The 19,681-nt window shown below is 46.4% G+C and overlaps 2 protein-coding genes across 3 annotated transcripts; one reads left to right on the top strand and one right to left on the bottom strand.

The window, feature by feature from the left end:
* Positions 1-3,904: 3,904 nt before the first annotated feature.
* On the bottom strand, positions 3,905-12,242 carry LOC119526012 (protein LSM12 homolog). Of its 2 annotated transcripts, none has more exons than XM_037824791.1 (3): positions 12,048-12,242; positions 10,079-10,212; positions 3,905-4,168 (listed from the first exon to the last, which is right to left on the bottom strand). In XM_037824791.1, exons 1-3 carry the CDS (start codon positions 12,172-12,174, stop codon positions 4,160-4,162), a joined length of 270 nt encoding a protein of 89 aa, XP_037680719.1. In that variant the 5' UTR covers positions 12,175-12,242; the 3' UTR covers positions 3,905-4,159. The 2 variants fall into 2 exon arrangements, with proteins under 2 accessions (XP_037680719.1, XP_037680718.1); XM_037824790.1 differs by lacking the exon at positions 3,905-4,168 and adding an exon at positions 9,618-9,693.
* A 2,571-nt stretch (positions 12,243-14,813) lies between these two features.
* Positions 14,814-19,055, top strand: G6PC3 (glucose-6-phosphatase catalytic subunit 3). Its single transcript, XM_037824792.1, is given in 8 exon segments — positions 14,814-15,088; positions 15,090-15,145; positions 17,564-17,615; positions 17,617-17,640; positions 17,642-17,672; positions 18,040-18,130; positions 18,637-18,694; positions 18,697-19,055. Coding segments are annotated over 8 exon segments (567 nt in total). The 5' UTR covers positions 14,814-14,926; the 3' UTR covers positions 18,790-19,055.
* The last annotated feature ends 626 nt before the right edge of the window (positions 19,056-19,681 follow it).

The following is a 19,681-nucleotide window of genomic DNA, read 5'->3' as shown; positions in this document are numbered from 1 at the left end:
GTTTTTATTTGAATCACAGGAGGTTGTTATGTTGGGTACAGAAATGGTCTTCACACAAACAAGATAGGTTTTGGTCTTCAGAAAAAAAATTCTCCCATTCCTGGATGTTATACCCCACGAATGTTAAACAGATGAGTCAAAACATGGTTTAGCAATTATTAAATCCCACAATCAGATTCTCCATGCAGCCGATGGGGGGGACAACAGGATGAAGAATGAGGAAATCTAATGCATTTCAGGCCAACCCTATGAGATCCTGAAGAGATTCTTAACTAATGTGGGTCTCAAATTTTCTATTATGAAAGAATTTATCCAAATCTCTACTTACTTCCAAGAATGTTAAAACAACTGAATACGTCAGTACTTTGAGCTATGATAAAAACACCTTGCAAATCAGGGTGGTGATATTATCACCTCAATCTCTAAGTTTCTACATGTAAAAACACACATGCTACCCACACATAGGACCAGATTCAAATCAAAGTCAATACACATTATAGGCAAGTTTTATTTTTCACCTAGTTTAAAGCAAAACTAGATGTCAGCAGTCAATAGTTTTGTTCGTTATTTGTGAGTATGTCACAAACAGATTCATAGTTACAACAGATAACTAAACCTCCCAGACACCAACACAGTAATTTCGAGTCCTGAGGACTCTGAAACCAAATACTGCTCTGCAATCTACCATGCGGTTTACTGGTGAACTGGTGAGAAAACTAGCTGGGATGCAAGCTGGAATTTGACCTCAACAACCTACCTCTGAGGGCTATGCTCAGAGAGCCTTTCACAGCCTGGCTAAGGATTAAGGGAGACAATATGGGTGAAAACCACTAAGTGAGTTATTTAAGCACTATACAAATATTAACTATTACTATTATTTTTTAGCACAGACAAGGTGGCCTGTGGGTCATTTCAGAAAAAATTCAATAATCCGACCTTTCCTGTAGTGAATGAGCACAGTGTTCTCTCTCAGCTGTTTTCTACAAGAGATGCTAGTGAGGCCTAAGTCCTAAAGAGAATGTCTCCCAAAAATACAGCCAGAATAATATGCTGGAAAATGCCTTTATCTGCCAAAATGGGGAGTGGGGGGGGCTCCACTTGTTAAATAAAAGAGTTGACTTTATCAGTGACAGTGAAAGAGGTGTAATCTGTCATATTGTTATCCCTAAGTTAAATGCTACTCTCCTCAATACTCCCAAAAAAAAAGTGAGATTCCTGGGCAAGGGCAGTATCTTAATTATCCTGATTAAGGAGGGGGGGGAGGGATGGGGAGGAGGGGGAGGGGATGGGGGGAGGAGGAGGAGGAGGGGGAGGGGGTGGGGAGGGGGGGGGGGGGAGGGAGGGGTGGGGAGGAGGGGGAGGGGGGAGGGGGGAGGGAGGGGGGGAGGGGGGAGGGGGGAGGGGGTGGGGAGGAGGGGGAGGTGGGAGGGGGGAGGGATGGGGGAGGAGAGATGGGGAGGGGGGAGGAGGAGGGAGGGGGGAGGGATGGGGGGGGAGGAGAGGGAGGGGAGGGGGGAGGGGGAGGAGAGGGAGGGGGGAGAGGGGAGGGGAGAGGGGGGGAGGAGAGGGATGGGGGGAGGAGGGGGGGAGGAGAGGGATGGGGAGGGGGGAGAGGGATGGGGAGGAGAGGGATGGGGGGGGGGGGAGGAGAGGGATGGGGAGGGGGGGAGGAGAGGGATGGGGAGGGGGGGAGGAGAGGGATGGGGAGGGGAGGATGGGGAGGAGAGGGATGGGGAGGAGGGGAGGGGAGGAGAGGGATGGGGAGGAGGAGGGGTGGGGGAGGGGAGGAGGGGGGGGGGGGAGGGGGAGGGGGAGGGGGAAGGGATGGGGGAGGGGATAGGGGGAGGGGGGAGAGGGATGGGGAGGGAAGGTAGATAAAAGGAGAAGAAACCTTGATGACTATTAAGAGATTCATAGAACCAATCATAGAACTAACAGTTCCCAGAGGTTAAGTGACTAACATACAGCCACACAATTCATTAGCAGTCCAGCTGTAAAAAAAACTCAGTTCTTTAAACTACCGGCATTCCGTACCACTTTAGCTTGTAGCATAATGTGTAGACCCTTTATTTTCCAGTCCAGATACAATTGCTTCACTCTCCAGGGCAGTTTTCAGACAGTTTAGCTAGACTCAAAATTCCAGTGCTTGCTTATTTCTTAAGATTGTCCTCTGCCAGGAATATTATACCAGTTAGAATGACCTTTCTTAACACTAGAGATGCTATCACTAACTCACCAGTAAGAACCTTATTTTGAATTGTCTCCAGGGTGTGGAAGTGGCTGCAATAACACAACCATGGCACAACTCTGCCAGAGTTACCTGGGCTCAGCAGCTGTCTTTATAAGTGGACAGTGATTCCCCACACACCCCATGATGCCAAGAAGGCACCGTTGGCCTAACGGCAGCCCCAATGAGTCAGCTGGCCAACATGTACTATAACCTAAAGTGAGTCAGGAGTCCCAGCCCAAACCTGAGGCAAACGTGGGGCAAACCTAGGGCACTGGACTCGCCACCATGGTTCTTTCAGGTTGACTCCAAAGTTTGAATGCCACTAAATCTGACCTACTTCAAAAGGCCAGTGATTTTTAAAATGCCAATCACTACCTCTTTGATCTCATATACTAATACTCCCTCCCCCACACTTGCATCTTCATGACACACCTGTGAGGAAACAGTGTCTGCTAAGAGCCAGGTGCAAAACTTACTGGTGGACTCTGACCTGGGACTGAGCCCTTGACAACATATTCTAACCAAGTGAGCCAAGTAAGTTATAGCCTCTAGGAACCAGAAAAGCTACATTTGTCTAACAAAAAACTTTCGCTTACCCTAGCCAACTAGTTATTTCCCTTCCCACAACCACACACAATATGAACACCTTCCACCTCCTACCAAAATACACACACCTAAGCAGATGGTGACCAGGCCACACATGACCCTACTTGGTGGTGACTCCCTACCTCAATCAGTACCTCAGTGCATTAGGGTCAAGATGTGATCAACTAGTATGCCAAGTGCCTTGCTAAAAAGCTAGGTTCATGAACATAAGACCACAATGCAACAGTCATAAACCACCCCAGGAATTTACTCATATTTGGAGATTAACCTTCAAATAACCAGAACTTCATAAAGTAATGGTAAAGCTTAGCTCAAAACAAAAACAAAGTCCGAAAATGGGCAAAAAACTCAAGCAGGCATTTCTTCAAAGAGAAATGGCCAATAAACACTGAAAAGATGCGCAACATCATTAGTCATTAGAGAAAATGCAAATCAAAACCACAATAAGATACCCCTTCATGCTCACAAGACGGCTGTTTAAAAAACGGAAAATAACAAGTGTTGGAGAGGATGCAGAGAAACTGGAAATTGAGTGCGTTGGTGGGAATGTAAAACGGTGTGCAGCCAATGTGGAAAGCAATATGGTGGCTTCTCAAAAAGTTAAATACAGATTTACCATATGATCCAGCAAGTCCATGTCTAGGCATATACCCAAAGAGAGTGAAAACAGGGTCTTAAAACAGGTACTTATACACCAATGTTTTTAGCAGAATTATTCACAATGGCTAAAAGGTGGAAACAACACAAGGTTTCCTCAACAAATGAATGGATAAACAGACATACACAAAACGAAATATTACTTGGCCATGAGAAAGAATGACGCTGAGACATGCCACCACATGAAAGAAACTTGAAAACATTATGCTCAGGGAAGTAAGCAAGGACAGTAAGGACAAAATTGTATGGTTATCACTTCATAAGAGGGGACTAAAAATAGCCTATTCCCAGATTAGAGGCTGGGGATGAGAGTGTTTGTAAAAAAATACTAAAACAAAACAGAAACAAACAACAAAAAACTGTGTTATACAAGTAAAGCAAACAACAAAACAAAACAGAAAAAGACCCAGAGAAAATCCCTTCTTTCATGACATGCACAGAACAATGTGGGTAGGAAACACATCAAACAAATAAGGTCAAGTAAGTTTACGCTAAAGAAAATTAAAGTAGGCTAAGGGTTAGACAGTGTCTAGGGAAGGGGACCCTTTTTTAGTAGAATGATTATGCAACACCCCTCTCAAAAGGTGCCTTTGAGAACTGAGATAAGAAACTCAGCTTTGTTGACATCATGGAGCAAAAAACATCCCAAATAAAAATAGAGCAACTTTAGGAACCCTAAAAGAAAAAGAAAAAAGAAAGTCAGTTCTTCCTCAGCATGGTATCATAAACAAAGGTAAAGCAGTTTCTTTCTTTTTGTTTGTTGTTCCTGAGGGTGGGGAGAGGAGGTGGGTGGCTCCAGTGGTCTGAGGCTGAGGGACGGCCCAAGGCCTCATTAGTTTCTTTTCAAAGTCAACTCTGTGAGTCTTCCATCTTAGAGGCCTTACCCCCAAGCCAATCAATAATACCATTTTTATTCAAGGGCAGCCAACTCATTCTCTACTACCAGGGGCAAATGATAAGCTCTCTGAATCCTTCCTGGTGCCATCTAATCACTCACTGCTTGTTAGCCATGGATAAATGGCTGACTTTAAAGTCAGTGGTTGGTAAGGAAGGTGAACACCTAAATTCTCTATTACCTTCATTTCCCCATACTGTCCCTTTTCTTGCCCCACCCCACCCCCACAACCCCACCAATATCTCTTCCGAAAGTATTTTCCAGATCATCAAAGTGTAAGACTCACATCTCATGCAATGCAGTGGGGTGCGTTTTATCTAAACAAATAAATACACACCACTGGCCTTGGCTGTGTCAACAATTCCTTTAACAGAGTCTCAGGCAGAAAGCCCAGGCTCCTAATTGTGGACCCACTCATTCTAGTCTTCAGTCCTCAGGTAAGTGTTCACTTTCTTACGCCACCTGGTTACAATGCCTTGGAAATTTAAGTTACTACTGGTCACCAACAAGAGACATCTTAAAACATCTTTTAAGTATAAGATACTACAATTTTGATTTTTTCCAATTTTGGGCTGGGAAGTTCTGCTCTCAGAATGAAAAGTCAGTTCCAATGCTGGGTAGACCCGACCAGTAATAATAAACATTGATGTTCCTGTATGCCTTCTCTCTGTTATACTACCCACCACTGCTCCCCGCCATCCCACAACTCAAGATAGCATCAGTTGGCTATACACAGTAATGCAGGAGTACAGAAATGACATCTGCTGATTCCAGTCAACTTCACAAATCTTAACAACCCTATGAGCCAGGCACTAACATTACCCTCTTTTCACAGCTGAGGAAATGGATGCTCAGTAAGGTTAAGTGGTGAGAAGCGACTTAAAGACAGATCTGCTCAGCTCATTCCTGGGTTCCTCCTGCTGGACCACACTACCCAACTGTAATAGCAAATGTACCATACAACACAGATGTTTCTCTTTACTTAGAAAATTACTTAGTATTTTTAGATATTTGGGTACTCATTTCACTTTGCCAGACTACTCTATAAGTGCCTTGGATACAAAAGTAGAAAAAAAACATGGGACTTGACTGAGATCAAAACTCACCGTGTATCCAAACATTGGGGACTGACGGCTTGATGTGCTGAGCCCTCTGTCTTGGAGCTGGCCCCTATGAAGCTTGTTGCTGCAAGGAGAGGCTAAACCTGCTTATAATTGTGCCTAAGAGTCTCCCCCTGAGTGCCTCTTTGTTGCTCAGATGTGGCCCTCTCTCTCTAAGCCACCTTGGGGGGTAACCTCGCTGCCCCTCCCTCCTACCTGGGATCTGACTCCCAGGGGTGTAATAATCCCCATGGCAATGCAGGATATGACTCTCGGGATGAATCTGGACCTGGCAAGTCGTGGGATTGAGAACATCTTCTTGACCAAAAGGGGGATACGAAATGAAACGAAATACAGCTTCAGTGGCTGAGAGATTTCAAATGGAGTCGAGAGGTCACTCTGGTGGACACTCTTACGTACTATATAGGTAACATTTTTTAGGTTTTAATGTATTGGAATAGCTAGAAGTAAATACCTGAAAACTACCAAACTCCAACCCAGTAGCCTTGACTCTTGAAGACGATTGTATAAACAACTTAGCTTACAAGGGGTGACAGTGTGATTGTGAAAAACCTTGTTGGATCGTACTCCCTTTATTATGGATGAGTAGAATAATGGGGACAAAACCTAAATGAAAAATAGGGTGGGATGGGGGAGGGGATCCTTTTTTTTAATTTTATTTTTATTCTGATCTTTTCTGGTGTAAGAAAAATGTTCAAAAATAGATTGGGGTGATGAATGCACAACTATAAGATGGTACTGTAAACAGCTGATGGTACACCATGGATGATTATACGCCATGTGAATATTTCTCAATAAAACTGAATTAAAAAAAAAATGCTAAAAAAAAAACACAAAAAAACTGTGTATCACTTTACTAGCCTCATGATCTTAAGCCAGTGATTCATCTACTCTGAAGTCTCAGGTGACTCATCTGTAAGATGGTGATGTACCCACAGCATAAGAACTGGTGTGAGGGTTAAATGAGATATCTACTGATGGCTAATTTCAAGCATGGCACGTAACAAATATTAAATCCCATACTACTAGCCATGTAACCTTCAACAAGTCTTTTAAACTGATAAGCTTATTTCCTCACCAGTTTAAACTAAAAGGGGGGGAAAAAAAACAAAAAAAACTCTAAAGATCACACAGGGTGGTTGTGAGGATGAAATGAGATGTGTCCTTATCTCTTTGTAAACCCTAAGGCCCTAGAAAAATATAAGGTATGGGCTCCAGTTGAGCTTATCACAATGCCTTGCACAAATTAGATGTTCAGTAAATGTTTGATAAATGTTACATGAAGGAACATGTTATTAATGCTCTTATGTCCCAAATCATCTCCCGAGAGCACTAGTAACCCACAGGCAATCTTTATCTCCAGAGAACAGGACGCTGGGTCAAGTAAAAAAATCTTCACCCTACCAGGAGGCTCCTAGGGTTCTCATCCTCAAGCAATATGTCTTCCTCTGTGATAGAGTAAAAACTAAGAATAAACCACAATGGTGAATAAACTGAACATCATTTTTGGTTGGCTCTGGTATGCTTTTGTATTTTTATTTGATTGCTTCTGTTTTATAGTCAAGAAATTCAGAACACTTTAACAGGGTACAATGTTACTAGGGAGAAGATAAAACTTCCTCCTCTGCAACCTCACTCTCCTCCCCCAAGCTGCTTCTATCCCAAAGCTGTGGACAGAAACATGACTTCTTAGCCTGCAGCAAACTGCCAATCAAAAGCAAAACAGGCTCACCTACAAGAAGTTGCTGTTCATACCTTCTCTAATGGACTGGAATTAAGAATTCCTTTAAAAGGTCCTCTCTTCCATTTCCTGCTGGGTCAGAGTAAACAACTATCCAGTTCATATTAACAGGTTTAATTGAACAGAGCACTTACTTTGTCAGCAAGGTGAGCTGACACTTGATGGTTATCTTCCCCTGGATGCTACTGGTGCTCAGTAGTGCTCCCTGGACTGTGAGCATTTGAAGCACAACCCGCTTCAGGTATTTTCCCAAGGACTGGAGCGTAATTTAGTTCCCTTCTGCATGCTCAAACCAACCTCCATCTTCAGAAAACCCAAAGTCCAGGCTTTAAATGGGTTGAACTTTTTGTATTGTTCATCAACATGTACATATAGTTGCCCACATTAGTTGTTTTCAGTGACAGCCAAGTAGGCTCCCCTCTAATTCTAAATGAATCAAAGGAGGAACTGCAAAGCATCCTAAAAGGTTGGTTTCAAGGGAAAACCAATATAAGCTTACTCATAAACGTCTCTGCAAAAGGAAAATGAATAAATGAAATCCAAAGATAACCCTCCAACCTAATTTTAGTTTTTAGTTTCTGCCTCCTCTTCCCAGCAAACCTTTTTTGAGAATTGGCAAACGGGCTACAAAATAAGAAAAGTAAAGATTTCTCGGTATTCCCCAATCTATTGCTTTCCTGCTGCTCTTTTGAATGAGTAGGTAAACAATCAGTTCATAAAAAATGCTAGTAAACAACTAAAACTAAAAACGTGACCAGCAGAAAGTAAAATCCAAAGGCAAAGAGAATCTATAACTAAATAACCAAGAACTTCTTAACAGCTCCCACTTAATCCCATTGGCACCACTCCAGCCCCTCTCTAAGAAATGGTGGCCCTAGTTGGTCACAAGAGCCGAAATACATTATCTTTTAAATTTGACAAAACCATCCTGCTTTCAGTTAATCTTTTCCCTACTATTCACTAAAGGTCCATCATATAGTGACAGACTTCTCATACCCTATATACACCAAAGGATAATTCAGAGCCTACTTTCTTTGTAACATACTAGGAATCAAACTATTTACTCAGATCTTTAAAATCTCTGGAGCTGATTCAAGACCGTCCAAAGAGTGCCTAAATTCTAGGAGGAGATATCTGATTAGCCAGGATTTCAAAAACCTACAGGTTTCTAAGAACAGGATATCCTGTAGGCAACAGACTTTAATATGAAACTCAAGACCCTTCTGAATCTGTCCTCAGCCATCAATAAAAAAACGTGTGGCATTTTAAAGGAATCTGGCAAGAAGGGGGCTCCAGACCTGAGGTAACTATATTCTGCTAGCCTCTGTTGCCCTCTATCATTTCAGCTGCCTGAGGGCTTCCTTGCTTTGCTGAACTGTAGTCAGTATGCCACATTCCCAAAAGAGGCAAGAAAATATACATTTTACAAGATTCCTCTAGAGGGGAAAAAACTTTCATTACACTAATTCAAGAAAGTTAAAGAAAGGCAGTGACACTAAAAACCGAAGTACAACTTATTCATTCAACAAATATTTATTGAGCACCTACTCTGTGCAAGGCTCTGTATATTCAGTGGTGAACAAAACAGGTATGGTTCTAATCCTCATGGAACAAAATCTGGTGAGGACAGACATTAGACAACTAAACAAATATGTCTTTATAATTACGAAATGGCTACGAATAGGGTGATCTTAGATCCCAATTTCCCCAGGTCACATATTCTACACCTGCTGTCCCAATGTAAAACAAAAGCATACCTCTTTACTCTCAAAAATGCTTCAGTTTTAGCCTGGGTGACAAGGAAAAACCTCTTGAAAGAGATGCCATTTAAGTTGAGTACTGATGGTTAAGACTCCAGTCATTCTGGGAAGGAAGCGTGTTTCAAGTACAGAGGACAGTACAGGACACAACAGACCTTAGGACATCATTATTACCGATCACCATGAACTTTGGTTAGCAAACTTAAGGGTCCAAAAAGTGGTCTGGCAGTTCCCAGAGATCACAATTTGTACATCCAAGATTAAAATACTCTATATATCCAAATTTGTTAGACCTCAAAATTCAAACATAAAGACACAAATGCTGTGACGATACTGTGAGCCACTGATTGTATACTTTTTATGGACTGTATGGTGTGTGAATATAGCTCAATAAAATTGCATTTTTTTTTAAAAAGTGGTATCATGTCACAATAGAGCAGCATCCATAACATAACTTAATTTCATAATTATCTATAGTAGCTGATGACTGACTTTCTGATTGAAGTATGGATGACTGAAATAAAGTGTTAACAGACTACATGTAGACCTCCACCCACCAAATTAATAAAATATACTTGCTCTCTTAAAAACAAGACACACAAAGGAAGCTCTAAGGCAGAGGTTTCAACTTCTGTAGGTCACGCATGAATCCTTCTGAGAATCTGAATTCTCCATATCCTCACCTAGGAAACACATATTTGTGGTGCACACGTACACAATTTTAGGAGGTTCACAGGCAACACCCCCGGCCCCACCCCAAGTTCATGCATGGACTCTAGGTTAAAACAAAAACAAAAACAAACAAACAAACAAACAAAAAACCCTCTTTCACACAGGCAAAAAGCAAGCTCTCAACTCTATTTGGGCCCTAAGACGTTTCTTAAGACCTGCTGAAGATACCCAGAAATAAAGAGAAAAACCAAGCAACATTCAAACAAACAAACAAAAATATCAGAACAAGCAATCATAAGTCAAAGAAAAGAACAAAAACACCCCAAAATTAGGTAAGTCAATGAGACTCATCTTTCCCTTCATTTTGGTGAGGCAGACCTGTCCTCCAGTCCTTACCTTACTAACATTGAGTGAAGCTAGGGGAGGAGGGGTTTCTGTTCGGTCATTAATTATTTCCACTTCTGAAACATACTGTAAATTTATGAGCAAGATGTCCGCATGGTTGGGCTTTCCACTGGAAGAGGGACATTCTGGTGAGAAAATAAAGTTAAGGAAAACAGGGGCAAGCAGAGGCACAGATGCATCCCAAAAGGGGCTTGGAAAAACACGATTCACACAAAGCTCATGTAAAAGACATACCATGACCAAAAGGTTCATGTAAAAGGCATGCCACAAGCAAGAGAGGGGAATCTCACAAAAATCACAATTCTCAGGAAATCTCTGCCTCTCACTTTCCTCCCACCCACCTCCATAACCAAAGGATTTTAAGCTTTACAAACCCAAATGCAACCAAAAATTGGAAGCCTCAAAAGGGTTTCTTCTCTCTCTCCCTGTCTCATGAAGAGAGGCACAATTCAGTTTTAAAGCCTTATGTATAATGTTTGTCTTGAACTTTTAACCACACAACAACAGACCCAGTGTTTTCTGTTTGCAGCATGATATTCCCTGAATCTGTAGAGTGCTCTTTTCATTTTTTTCAGATTCGAGGTTTCCCATTTTGCAGAGACTATAGCTCTGGAAAGGAAATTCACCCAAGATGACCCAGCTAGTTCATTCATTCATTCATTCATTCACTCACTCTCCAGCCATTTACTGTATACCAATAAAAAGAAGTAATTCCTCATTCCAAAGACCCTTCCAATGAAACCATTAATGTAAAGGGTCTTATTAGGTCCAGGTATGACCTCTTCTTTAAAAAAGAAAAAAAAAAAATCAATAGTTACTGCTGTATAGTTTCAGAAGACATCTTCCTAAACTACAAATCTACAAGTAGTAGCTAAACGAATTAGAATACTTCCTACTCAAAGGCAGCAAACCCAGTGGGGAACTTCATTTTGAAAGATGCCACAAAGGATCACAGCCCCTACTCCCCAAATATCCAAATAAACCCACTTGTAGCTCAAATAAAAGGGGAGGGATGGCACATTTATTCCAATCAGGAAGTGTTTTGTTTCCAAGACTGAGTTTCCCAGAGTAATTCAGAAATCATTTTCAGCCCAAGAAGCAGGCCACTTCTTCTCACTCGGTTAAACGTTGCCACTTTCAAAGGGGAGGCTACTGCTACTATGGAAAAGTCAGGACTGCATGTGCTGGGCTAAGCAAGAGAAGATGAGAACTTTTTTTTTTTCACCTGTAACCCACACATCCCTACATAAGCCCCTGAGGAATGTCACAAGCCCTTTCCTAGACCAGATTTCCAATGTGCTCATTTCCAAAACAGCAATTTCCAATGACAGCACAGCCGAAAAGTCAGTAATTCCCCCACCCCCCGCAGCAGCACCACACCCACGCACGCACGCACGCCAGCCACTATCCCAGTTCAGACAGAACTCTGTTACTCTCTCTCAAAACAGGAAAAGACCATTTGGTCACTACCCCGCCGCCCCTTCCTCCTACCAAAATCCCATTAGTACTCAATCGCCTCCTAAACTCAGGGCCCTGTCTTTGCCCTACTAGCAGTTCCTTACTCTACACGCCCCCTCCCCAAAGAATTTTTACCGGCCCCCCTTCCATCCGGGCTCCAACCCACCAGCCCTCTCCCACTACCACCCCCCTCCCCTCATCATAGTATACTCTCTCAGCGTTTCCCCTGAAAAGCCATCCGTGTGTCAAGCCCCCCTCCACCCACCGAACCTCACTCGGATCCCAGCTCCCGCATGTGGTGGGAGACAGGGTCCCCAAAGTGGACCGAGGGACCCGCGGGAGGGGGAGGGGAGCTCAAGGCCCTGCGCATGCGCCCAGGGCACCACGGTGGCCGGTCGCCCTAGGCCCGGAGAGGGCCCCCAGCCGCCGCTGTCGTCCCCCACCCCCCAACCAGCGCACATACACGCCAGCCCGGCCTCGGGCTCCGCTCAGGGAAGGATACTTAAAGCCAGCATTTTGGACTGGTAGTCGAAGGCTACCACCTCGCCCTGCAGCCGCTGCTTCCTGGCACGTCCGGCACGACACCTGGCTCCCAACGCTGAAGTACTCTCGCCCGGAGGAGCCGCCATCTTGGGAGAGCAGCCGCGGCCGGCGGCGGCGGCGGCGGGCAGCAGCGGGCGAAAGCCGGGCCCCCAGTGAGCGCCGCGACGCGACGCGACGCGACGCACAGGGCGTGCTGACGTTACACGCCAGGGCGTGGCCTGGCGTTGGGTGGGACGGGAGGCTAGGTGGAAAGAGGAAATAAAGGGGACTCGGAGTAAGGTTTGTGCAGTGGCACCTGTTTTGTCCCAGGGGTGGTTTTAAAAGTTAAAGATAAATTGACCTGCATGGAATGAAAAGCGGGAAGAGCAGGTTGTTGCAGTCTCGATTATGTGCACACCTTGCATATGACAACAGTTTAAGGAATGAACTCTATAAAGTAATATGTACTATCCCCATTTAGGCCCAGAGGACTTAACGAAAAGCGTGCAAAATGATTACAACCTATTTACGAAGTGGTAGCGGAAAGAATAATGACTATAGAGTTAGATAAGCAGAAATCAGAATTCCAGGTCTGCCATTTACTAGTTTATGTGGCCTTGAGCAAATGACTAAACGCTCATTGAGCCTTTTCATTTGCCTCTATATTATCATTTATTGAACATCCAACAACCTTTTGAGGTAAGAATCAATATCCTCATTTTATAGATGAAGAAACAAGTCTTAGACTAAAGTTGTCCAAGTTCACACCGCTAGTAAGTGGTGAAACTTGGTCCACTTGTTTATAAAGATGGTGAGACCTTACTGCTATACTATATTTGATAATAATGTCTACCTCATAGAGTAGTTAAGAGGTTTAATGAGATAATATGTTTAAATGCATGGCACATAGTAAGTCTTAATAAATGCTACACACCCTCATCACCCAATGTCCTTGGAACTCAAGATGCTTCCCCATTTCTCTCCTTGCCCTCTTCCTCAGCAAGTCAGGCAAAGCATGGGAATAAGGAGCACTGATAGTAACAGGGGCCTTAGGGGAGCCTGCCCCTCTTCATTTATGTAAGGTACGGTACGGATGCATTTTCAAAGCCCCATCACCAACTACTGTCATCCCTAACCCACCTATCCTCCAATATAGAAATTCTGGAGCTTCACTTATAAGCAACAACAGGTTGACCTTACTCTAGTTGAGAGGGAGGCAGAGGGCCAGACTAGGCACCACTTAACCTGAGCAAGGGTCAAACATTTTTCCTCGCCCTGCAGGAGGCAATCAACTTCCCAGGGAAGGAGATATTGGTAAAATCATTCTAATAGGAATATTGTGTTCAGGGAACTGTCATGTCTCTCACCCTTGCTCTCTGCCCCCAAGGCAAGACATAGGTAATAGTCACTGCACATTTTACATGGTATTGTGATTATAGCTTTTCATATATGCCTTCCAGTCACTATAAGAAAGACTTCCTGGAAAAAGTGAAAAATCTAAGCAGAGACCTGAAGGATGAGCAGGGATAAAGGGGAGCTTATTCCAGGCAGAAGGAACTGCATGTGCCAAGAGCCCTGAGTGGAGAGTTTGGTAATTTCAGGGAACCAAAAGCAGCTCAGAAATATTATGAAGGGGGTTGTGGGCATCTGCTTGATGAAGGTTAAGGCTAGGGCCAGACCAAACTTTCAAAGAGACATTTACCAAGGAAGTGATGAGATTCATATCCAGCCTCCCTTCCCCATATCTTTTAATTAGTGAAATTAATCTCTTTCCAAGAACCCAGATCTACATTCTCATTTTCATCCACCCATCAGAAAACTCTCCAAGAACAAAGTTGTTTGAGGTAGGAAGGAACTGAGGTGCCACTTCAAGTCTCCTGCCACCCACACCTCTGCCTCCAGGCAGGACCTCACTGACAATAGCTGAGATTTCTATTTTCTGCATGTTCCTTGGAGGATTATTCATGGGTGTGTGCTCCTTCCCTCCTCCCCATATCAACTGTTGCTATCTCATGGTTCATCTGCCAGGCAGAGTTTTGCCTGGCAGAAGGTATATAATGGAAGGAGGGGCAAGACAAGGTTATAACTGGGACGTGTGGTTATATGTAAGAATTAGCAGTTTTTAGTAAGGAAGACGCCACGAATTCTAGAACCTTAACTATCAGCCTTCAAATCAATAGCCCAAGAATTAGTGCAGGAGAGTGTTGGGCTGGGGGTGGAAGGCATGGACTGATTATGTGTGCAAATTTACGGTCCAGCTTTAGAGCCAAGCGGGGATGCCTGGCTCCCTGGATGAGGGGGTGCCAGTAGTCCCCCGTAGTTCTCTCTACAGAATCTATTTATTTATTTATTTTTTTTTTTTGGCGGTTGGCGATACTGGAGGAGAGATCGGGTCTGAAAGGAATCCTTGCCCTGGGGATTACACATCCACCTTCGCAGCAGCAGAGCAGGGACACTGGGCGCTCCGTCCGGGCCGCTGGTCAGTCGGCGACCTAACCCGGAACAGCAGCGGTGCTGTCTGTGCGCCCGCTGCCCACGTGCCAGCAACAGAGGCCACGTGGGGGCCCTGCGGAAAACGCCTTCGCAAAGGTTTGTCCCCTGCGTTGCCCAGTAGAGAGGCGGCCCAAGGAAGCGCTTAGGAGGAAACGGTACAGGCTAGAGGCCGGACTCGTGCTAGCCGGGGACTGCTAGGGGCGGGGCAGTGGGCGGGGTCTGGGCGGTGGCGGCCTGGAGAGGAGGGGCGGGGTCTGGGACTCAAAGGGTGGGCTTCGGAGGGCGGCGGGTAAGCATTCTGTGTCGTGCGGCCTCTTTCTGCTTCCATCCTGAGCAAACCCCGGCCCGGTCGGCCCCGGGGTCGCCATGGAGTCGACGCTGGGCGCGGGCATCGCAGTGGCAGAGGCGCTGCAGAACCGTCTGCCGTGGCTAGAGAACCTATGGCTCTGGGTCACCTTTCTGGGTGATCCCAAGTGCCTCTTCCTGTTCTTGTTCCCCGCGGCCTACTATGCCTCTCGCCGCGTGGGCAATCGCGGTTCTCTGGATCAGCCTCATCACCGAGTGGCTCAACCTCGTCTTCAAGTGGTGAGACAGCGAAGCCCTCCGGTGGCCTAGTCCCTCACCCCACCCTGAATCCTGTGCAAGCCCTGATCTTTCTCAGCAGGTGCTTCAAAGGCCTAGACCTCCCCCTAGAGTGAACCCACGGCCTTAACAAACCCCATCCAATCCACCCCCTACCCGGTGGCTCCCTAACTTTTCCCCTTTGAGCTTCTTTATGCATCTTGAATTCAGACCTCAGGGTCCATCCATCCCACTGATTAGACAAGTATTCCTCAAACTGGGCTGATCAGAGAAATCACCTAAGGGGCATGTTAAAAAATGCGGCTTCAGACCAAACGTATTTAGAAACTCTAGGGAAAGGGCTGGGAGTCAGTATTTTGACAAGTTTCTATGGTGATTTTGGGTAGCAGAAAAGTCCTGCTTCTCAACTCACTGTTTTATTCATCTACTCATTCATTTATTTGAGTTTTTTTTTGTTTTTTTTTTTTTAAAGAAGCATGCTTTGTGCCATGCATCACAGTAGCTGCTAAAGACAGAGAAGGCTAGAGCCTTGCAAATCAAGGTGTGGTCCCGGGACCATGCCCAGCAGCAACAGACAGTACTTGAGGGCTTGCTATAAATGCAGAAAAACTCAGGCCCCAACCCAGACTTGCTGAATCGGAATCAGTATTCTCACAGGATTCCAGGTGATCAGGAAACAGCAAAAGTTTGAAAAGCACTAGGCTAAAGTATTGCCTCTCAGGGCACATCTCTCCTTCTTCCTTTCCTCTTATTCACTATAGGCTCTGCACACTGAACTTAGAAGCCAGGACTCCCAGGCAAGTTGGTGGAAGCCTGTGGTCCTTGGGGCTTATCTCTTTGTGCCACCTGCCCTGCCTCCCCTCCCCACTGCCCCCACCCACCCCCACCTCATCTCCCCGTCCTCCCACGCCCCACAGAAAGGAGTGATGCCTCCCACTGGGCATGTGACCACTACCTCCCCTTACTTCAGCCTCTGTTGCCAGATCCCCATCCCAGGGGAGGGAAGGGAGGTTCAATGGAAACTCTTGAATGGGCTGGAATGGCTTGCTGAAAAGACAGAGGAGTTACCTTCCTTTTTACTCTTGTCTGCAAGGTCCCTAGCACATGCTAGGCCAGGGGATTTTGAACTTTTGTCCTTCTTACTCTTTCTCAGCCTTCCCTGTCCATTTCCCACTCCCGTTTTCAGACATGAGAGGCTCACCTAAATAATTTAGGTATATATGTAATTCAGAATGAAATTTGGGAAATGGAGAGGGGAATATGGCACCAAGAGAAACAAGAAGCAGGAGGGTCAGCAAGGGCCTGGAAGGGAGGGAGGAGAGCCACATTCACACACATATACACACTAATCTTTGGCCTTACTGCTTTTTAAAAAGTAGCATGCTTTCTTCCTCTTCTAAGGAAGAAAGCCATGGCAGGGTAAGAGTACATAATCTGAGTCTCCTTTTGGCTATTATCTCCAGAGTACTCCCAGATGTCCCCCACACCCCCATGCCCCAGGGCTTTATCTGTACTGTAAACGGAAAGCAGTTGTCTAATTCCTTCTTGCCTAATTGCCCTTTGCTTTAATGCTCTTCCTCTCTTGGAGTCTGTTTAAGCCTCCCTCTCTTATCCAGTTCCCCCAAGCATCAGACCCCCCGCCCCCTATTTAGCGGATAGTCTTCGTGCCCCCCCCCCCCACCTCCATAAAACCCCTGATCATTCTCTAAATATGTGTTGAGCAACCTGGTGTGTGAAACAAGGGTCCAATTTTGGGTGGGGAGAGGCATATATATATAACCCCGTCCCTAGCACAAGGCTTCTTGCCACCATCTTTCTGCTCTGCCACCTTTTTTCTTTCCTGGCTATAGCAAAGCTCTTTGATGTGTGGTTTCCTGAGACCCAGCTAAGCACCTGCTAGACCAGGGGATTTTGAATTTTTTGTCCTCCTTACTTTTTCTCAGCCTCCTCTGTCCATTTCCCACTCCCATTTCAGACATGAGAGGCTCACCTAAATAATTTAGGTATGTGTGTAATTCAGGATGAAATTTGGGAAATGGAGAGGGGAATATGGCACCAAGAGAAGCAAGAAGCAGGAGAGTCAGCAAGGCCTAGAAGGGAGGGAGGGAGGAGAGCCAGCTTCCTGGGCTCTCTGTGGATGGGAAGAGAAGAGCTGGCCTATAGTGGGAGGGGTAAGAACAGGAACCTCAGAGCATCTCCGCATTCACACACATACACAACACTAATCTTTGGCCTTCTTACTGCTGTTTAAAAAGTAGCATGCTTTCTCTTCTAAGGAAGAAAACCATGGCAGGGTAATGGTACATAATCTGAGTCCCCTTTTTGACTCTTATCTCCAGAGTACTCTCCCAGATGTCTCCCACAAATCCCCATGCCCCCAGGCACACAGACTAATGTCGTCCTTCCTCTGTTCTCTTCCAGGCTCCTGTTTGGAGACAGGCCCTTCTGGTGGATCCATGAATCTGGGTATTATAAGCCAGGCCCCAGCCCAAGTTCACCCAGTTCCCCTCTTCTTGTGAAACTGGTCCAGGTGGGAAGCCTTAAATCTCCTCCATTTTCCAATGTGGTTAGGGTTCGGGTGAGCATTTCACAGTACTTTTCAGGCACGGCAACCCAACTAGAGGCCCACCCTCTCAGCTACTGCCCCAGGCAATAAAGAAACCCCCAGAAAACTGATTGAATTACAGCAGTAGATCCAGGAGACACAGGCCAAGGCAGAAGCCTGAGAGCAGTGGTTTTTTTTTTAAAAAAAAAAAAAAAAAAAGGCCTCTGGACAGAGGGAGCTATGGACTAGTATGGGGGGAAAGTTTCAGCAAGCAGGAGGCAGCTGTGTTAAGGTATCACCAGGGGCACCCCCCACCCCATCCTCTCATTGCAAGCTTCTGATTTCCTGGCAGGCAGCCCTTCTGGACACTGCATGATCACAGGAGCAGCCCTCTGGCCCGTAATGATGGCCATCTCCTCCCACATGGCCACTCGGACCCGCAGGTATACACTGGTACAGCCCAGCAATGGGAGCAGGGATGATGATACCCTGGCCCCAAAGACCCAACAGCAGGGCAGCCTGGAAGCTGGAGTTCAGGGGACCCTGGGGAGTTTTGGTCAAACCACAGAGTTCCTGGGTGCTAAGGGAAGCCAAGCCGTGTGTGATCACCTCCTGAGCCATTTGCCTTTCTTTTTTCTAGCCGCTGGGTGAGGGGTGATGCCTAGCCTGGCTTACTGTACCTTCCTCCTGGCCGTCGGCCTGTCCCGGGTCTTCATCTTAGCACATTTCCCCCACCAGGTGTTGGCCTGGCCTAATTGCTGGTGAGCAACTGGGGAGACACAGGGTGGGCTGGCAGCGGGAGGACCAGTCTAGGATCTTCCCATCTTCCTGGGCTTCTATAGAACCAACCTCAAGGACCCCCTGGGTCTTCAGTCTACTCTCCTCCAAGCCACAGCTCAGGGGTCTTGTCCCCAAACTCCTTGAAGCTGCTGTCATCTCATTCCCCCAGGTGCTGTGCTGGGCTGGGTCATGGCCCCCCGGGTACCCATGGAGAAGTAGCTAAGCTTATCTAACGGCTGACTGCACTGGCCCTCTTGCTGGGTGCCAGCCTCATCTACTGGACCCTTTTATTTACGCTGGGCCTGGGAGTCTTTCTTGGTAAGTCCTGGACAGGCTGGGGCCTCTCCTCCCTCACCCAGAACCCAGCCTAATGGGTTCCTGTTCACTGTAGCTGAAAACATGACACATCGCTTATTCACAAAGATAAGACCCTCCAGGGTCCACAGCAGAATGTGGAAGTGGGCCCTAAAGGGCAGATGGCCAAGAGCCAAGGGTATTCTAGTTCCAGGGGAACATCTCTCCTAGCAAGGATTCTTCCTCACCACAGGTCCATCAGCGCTAGCCTCCAAGTGGGTGTGAGCGCCTGAGTGGCTGCATGTGTGGACAGCAGCCGGCCTTCGCCTCCCTGAGCCGCGACTCAGGGGGGCCGCCCTGGGTCTGGGCATCGCCTTGCCACTCCCCCTGCTATGCCCAGGTACGGCGGGGCACAACCTGGGAAATGGCCAAAGGATAGCCTTGCCTTGTGCTGGCCTTGGTGGGCTGCTGGGCCCACTGGACTGGTTGGGCCACCCCCCTCAGATCAGCCTCTTCTACATCTTTAATTTCCTCAAGTTCACCCTCTGGCCTTGCCTGGTCCTGGCCCTTGTGCCCTGGGTGGTGCACACGTTCAGTGCCCAGGAAGCACCAAACCTGTGTCCGCTCCTCCTGACTTCAAGTGCTTCCTTCTACCACTCTTCTCCTCACCCAAACCCAACACTCCTTGACCTCCACACTCCGGGAGGCAGCCCCATCCCTGCCTAGCTGTCTGTCCCCCACAAGCCCTACCACCATTGAAGCTCCCCTGCTTCTTCTCCACCACCCTGTCTTAGCCCCAAAGAAGGGCTTCTCTGCTCTGTCCCTATCAGAGGAGCTGGTCCTCCTCCTGGGCCTTCCCTCCTGAATCCCTAAAGAGGCAGGGGTGACAGCAAGACCAGCGGGTTCCTGCGTCCACTGTG

This window comes from Choloepus didactylus, unplaced genomic scaffold (assembly GCF_015220235.1).
Source record: "Choloepus didactylus isolate mChoDid1 unplaced genomic scaffold, mChoDid1.pri zz_scaffold_198_ctg1, whole genome shotgun sequence".
NCBI classification, from domain to species: Eukaryota; Metazoa; Chordata; class Mammalia; order Pilosa; family Megalonychidae; genus Choloepus; species Choloepus didactylus.
This window is presented reverse-complemented; position numbering and strand designations above follow the sequence as displayed.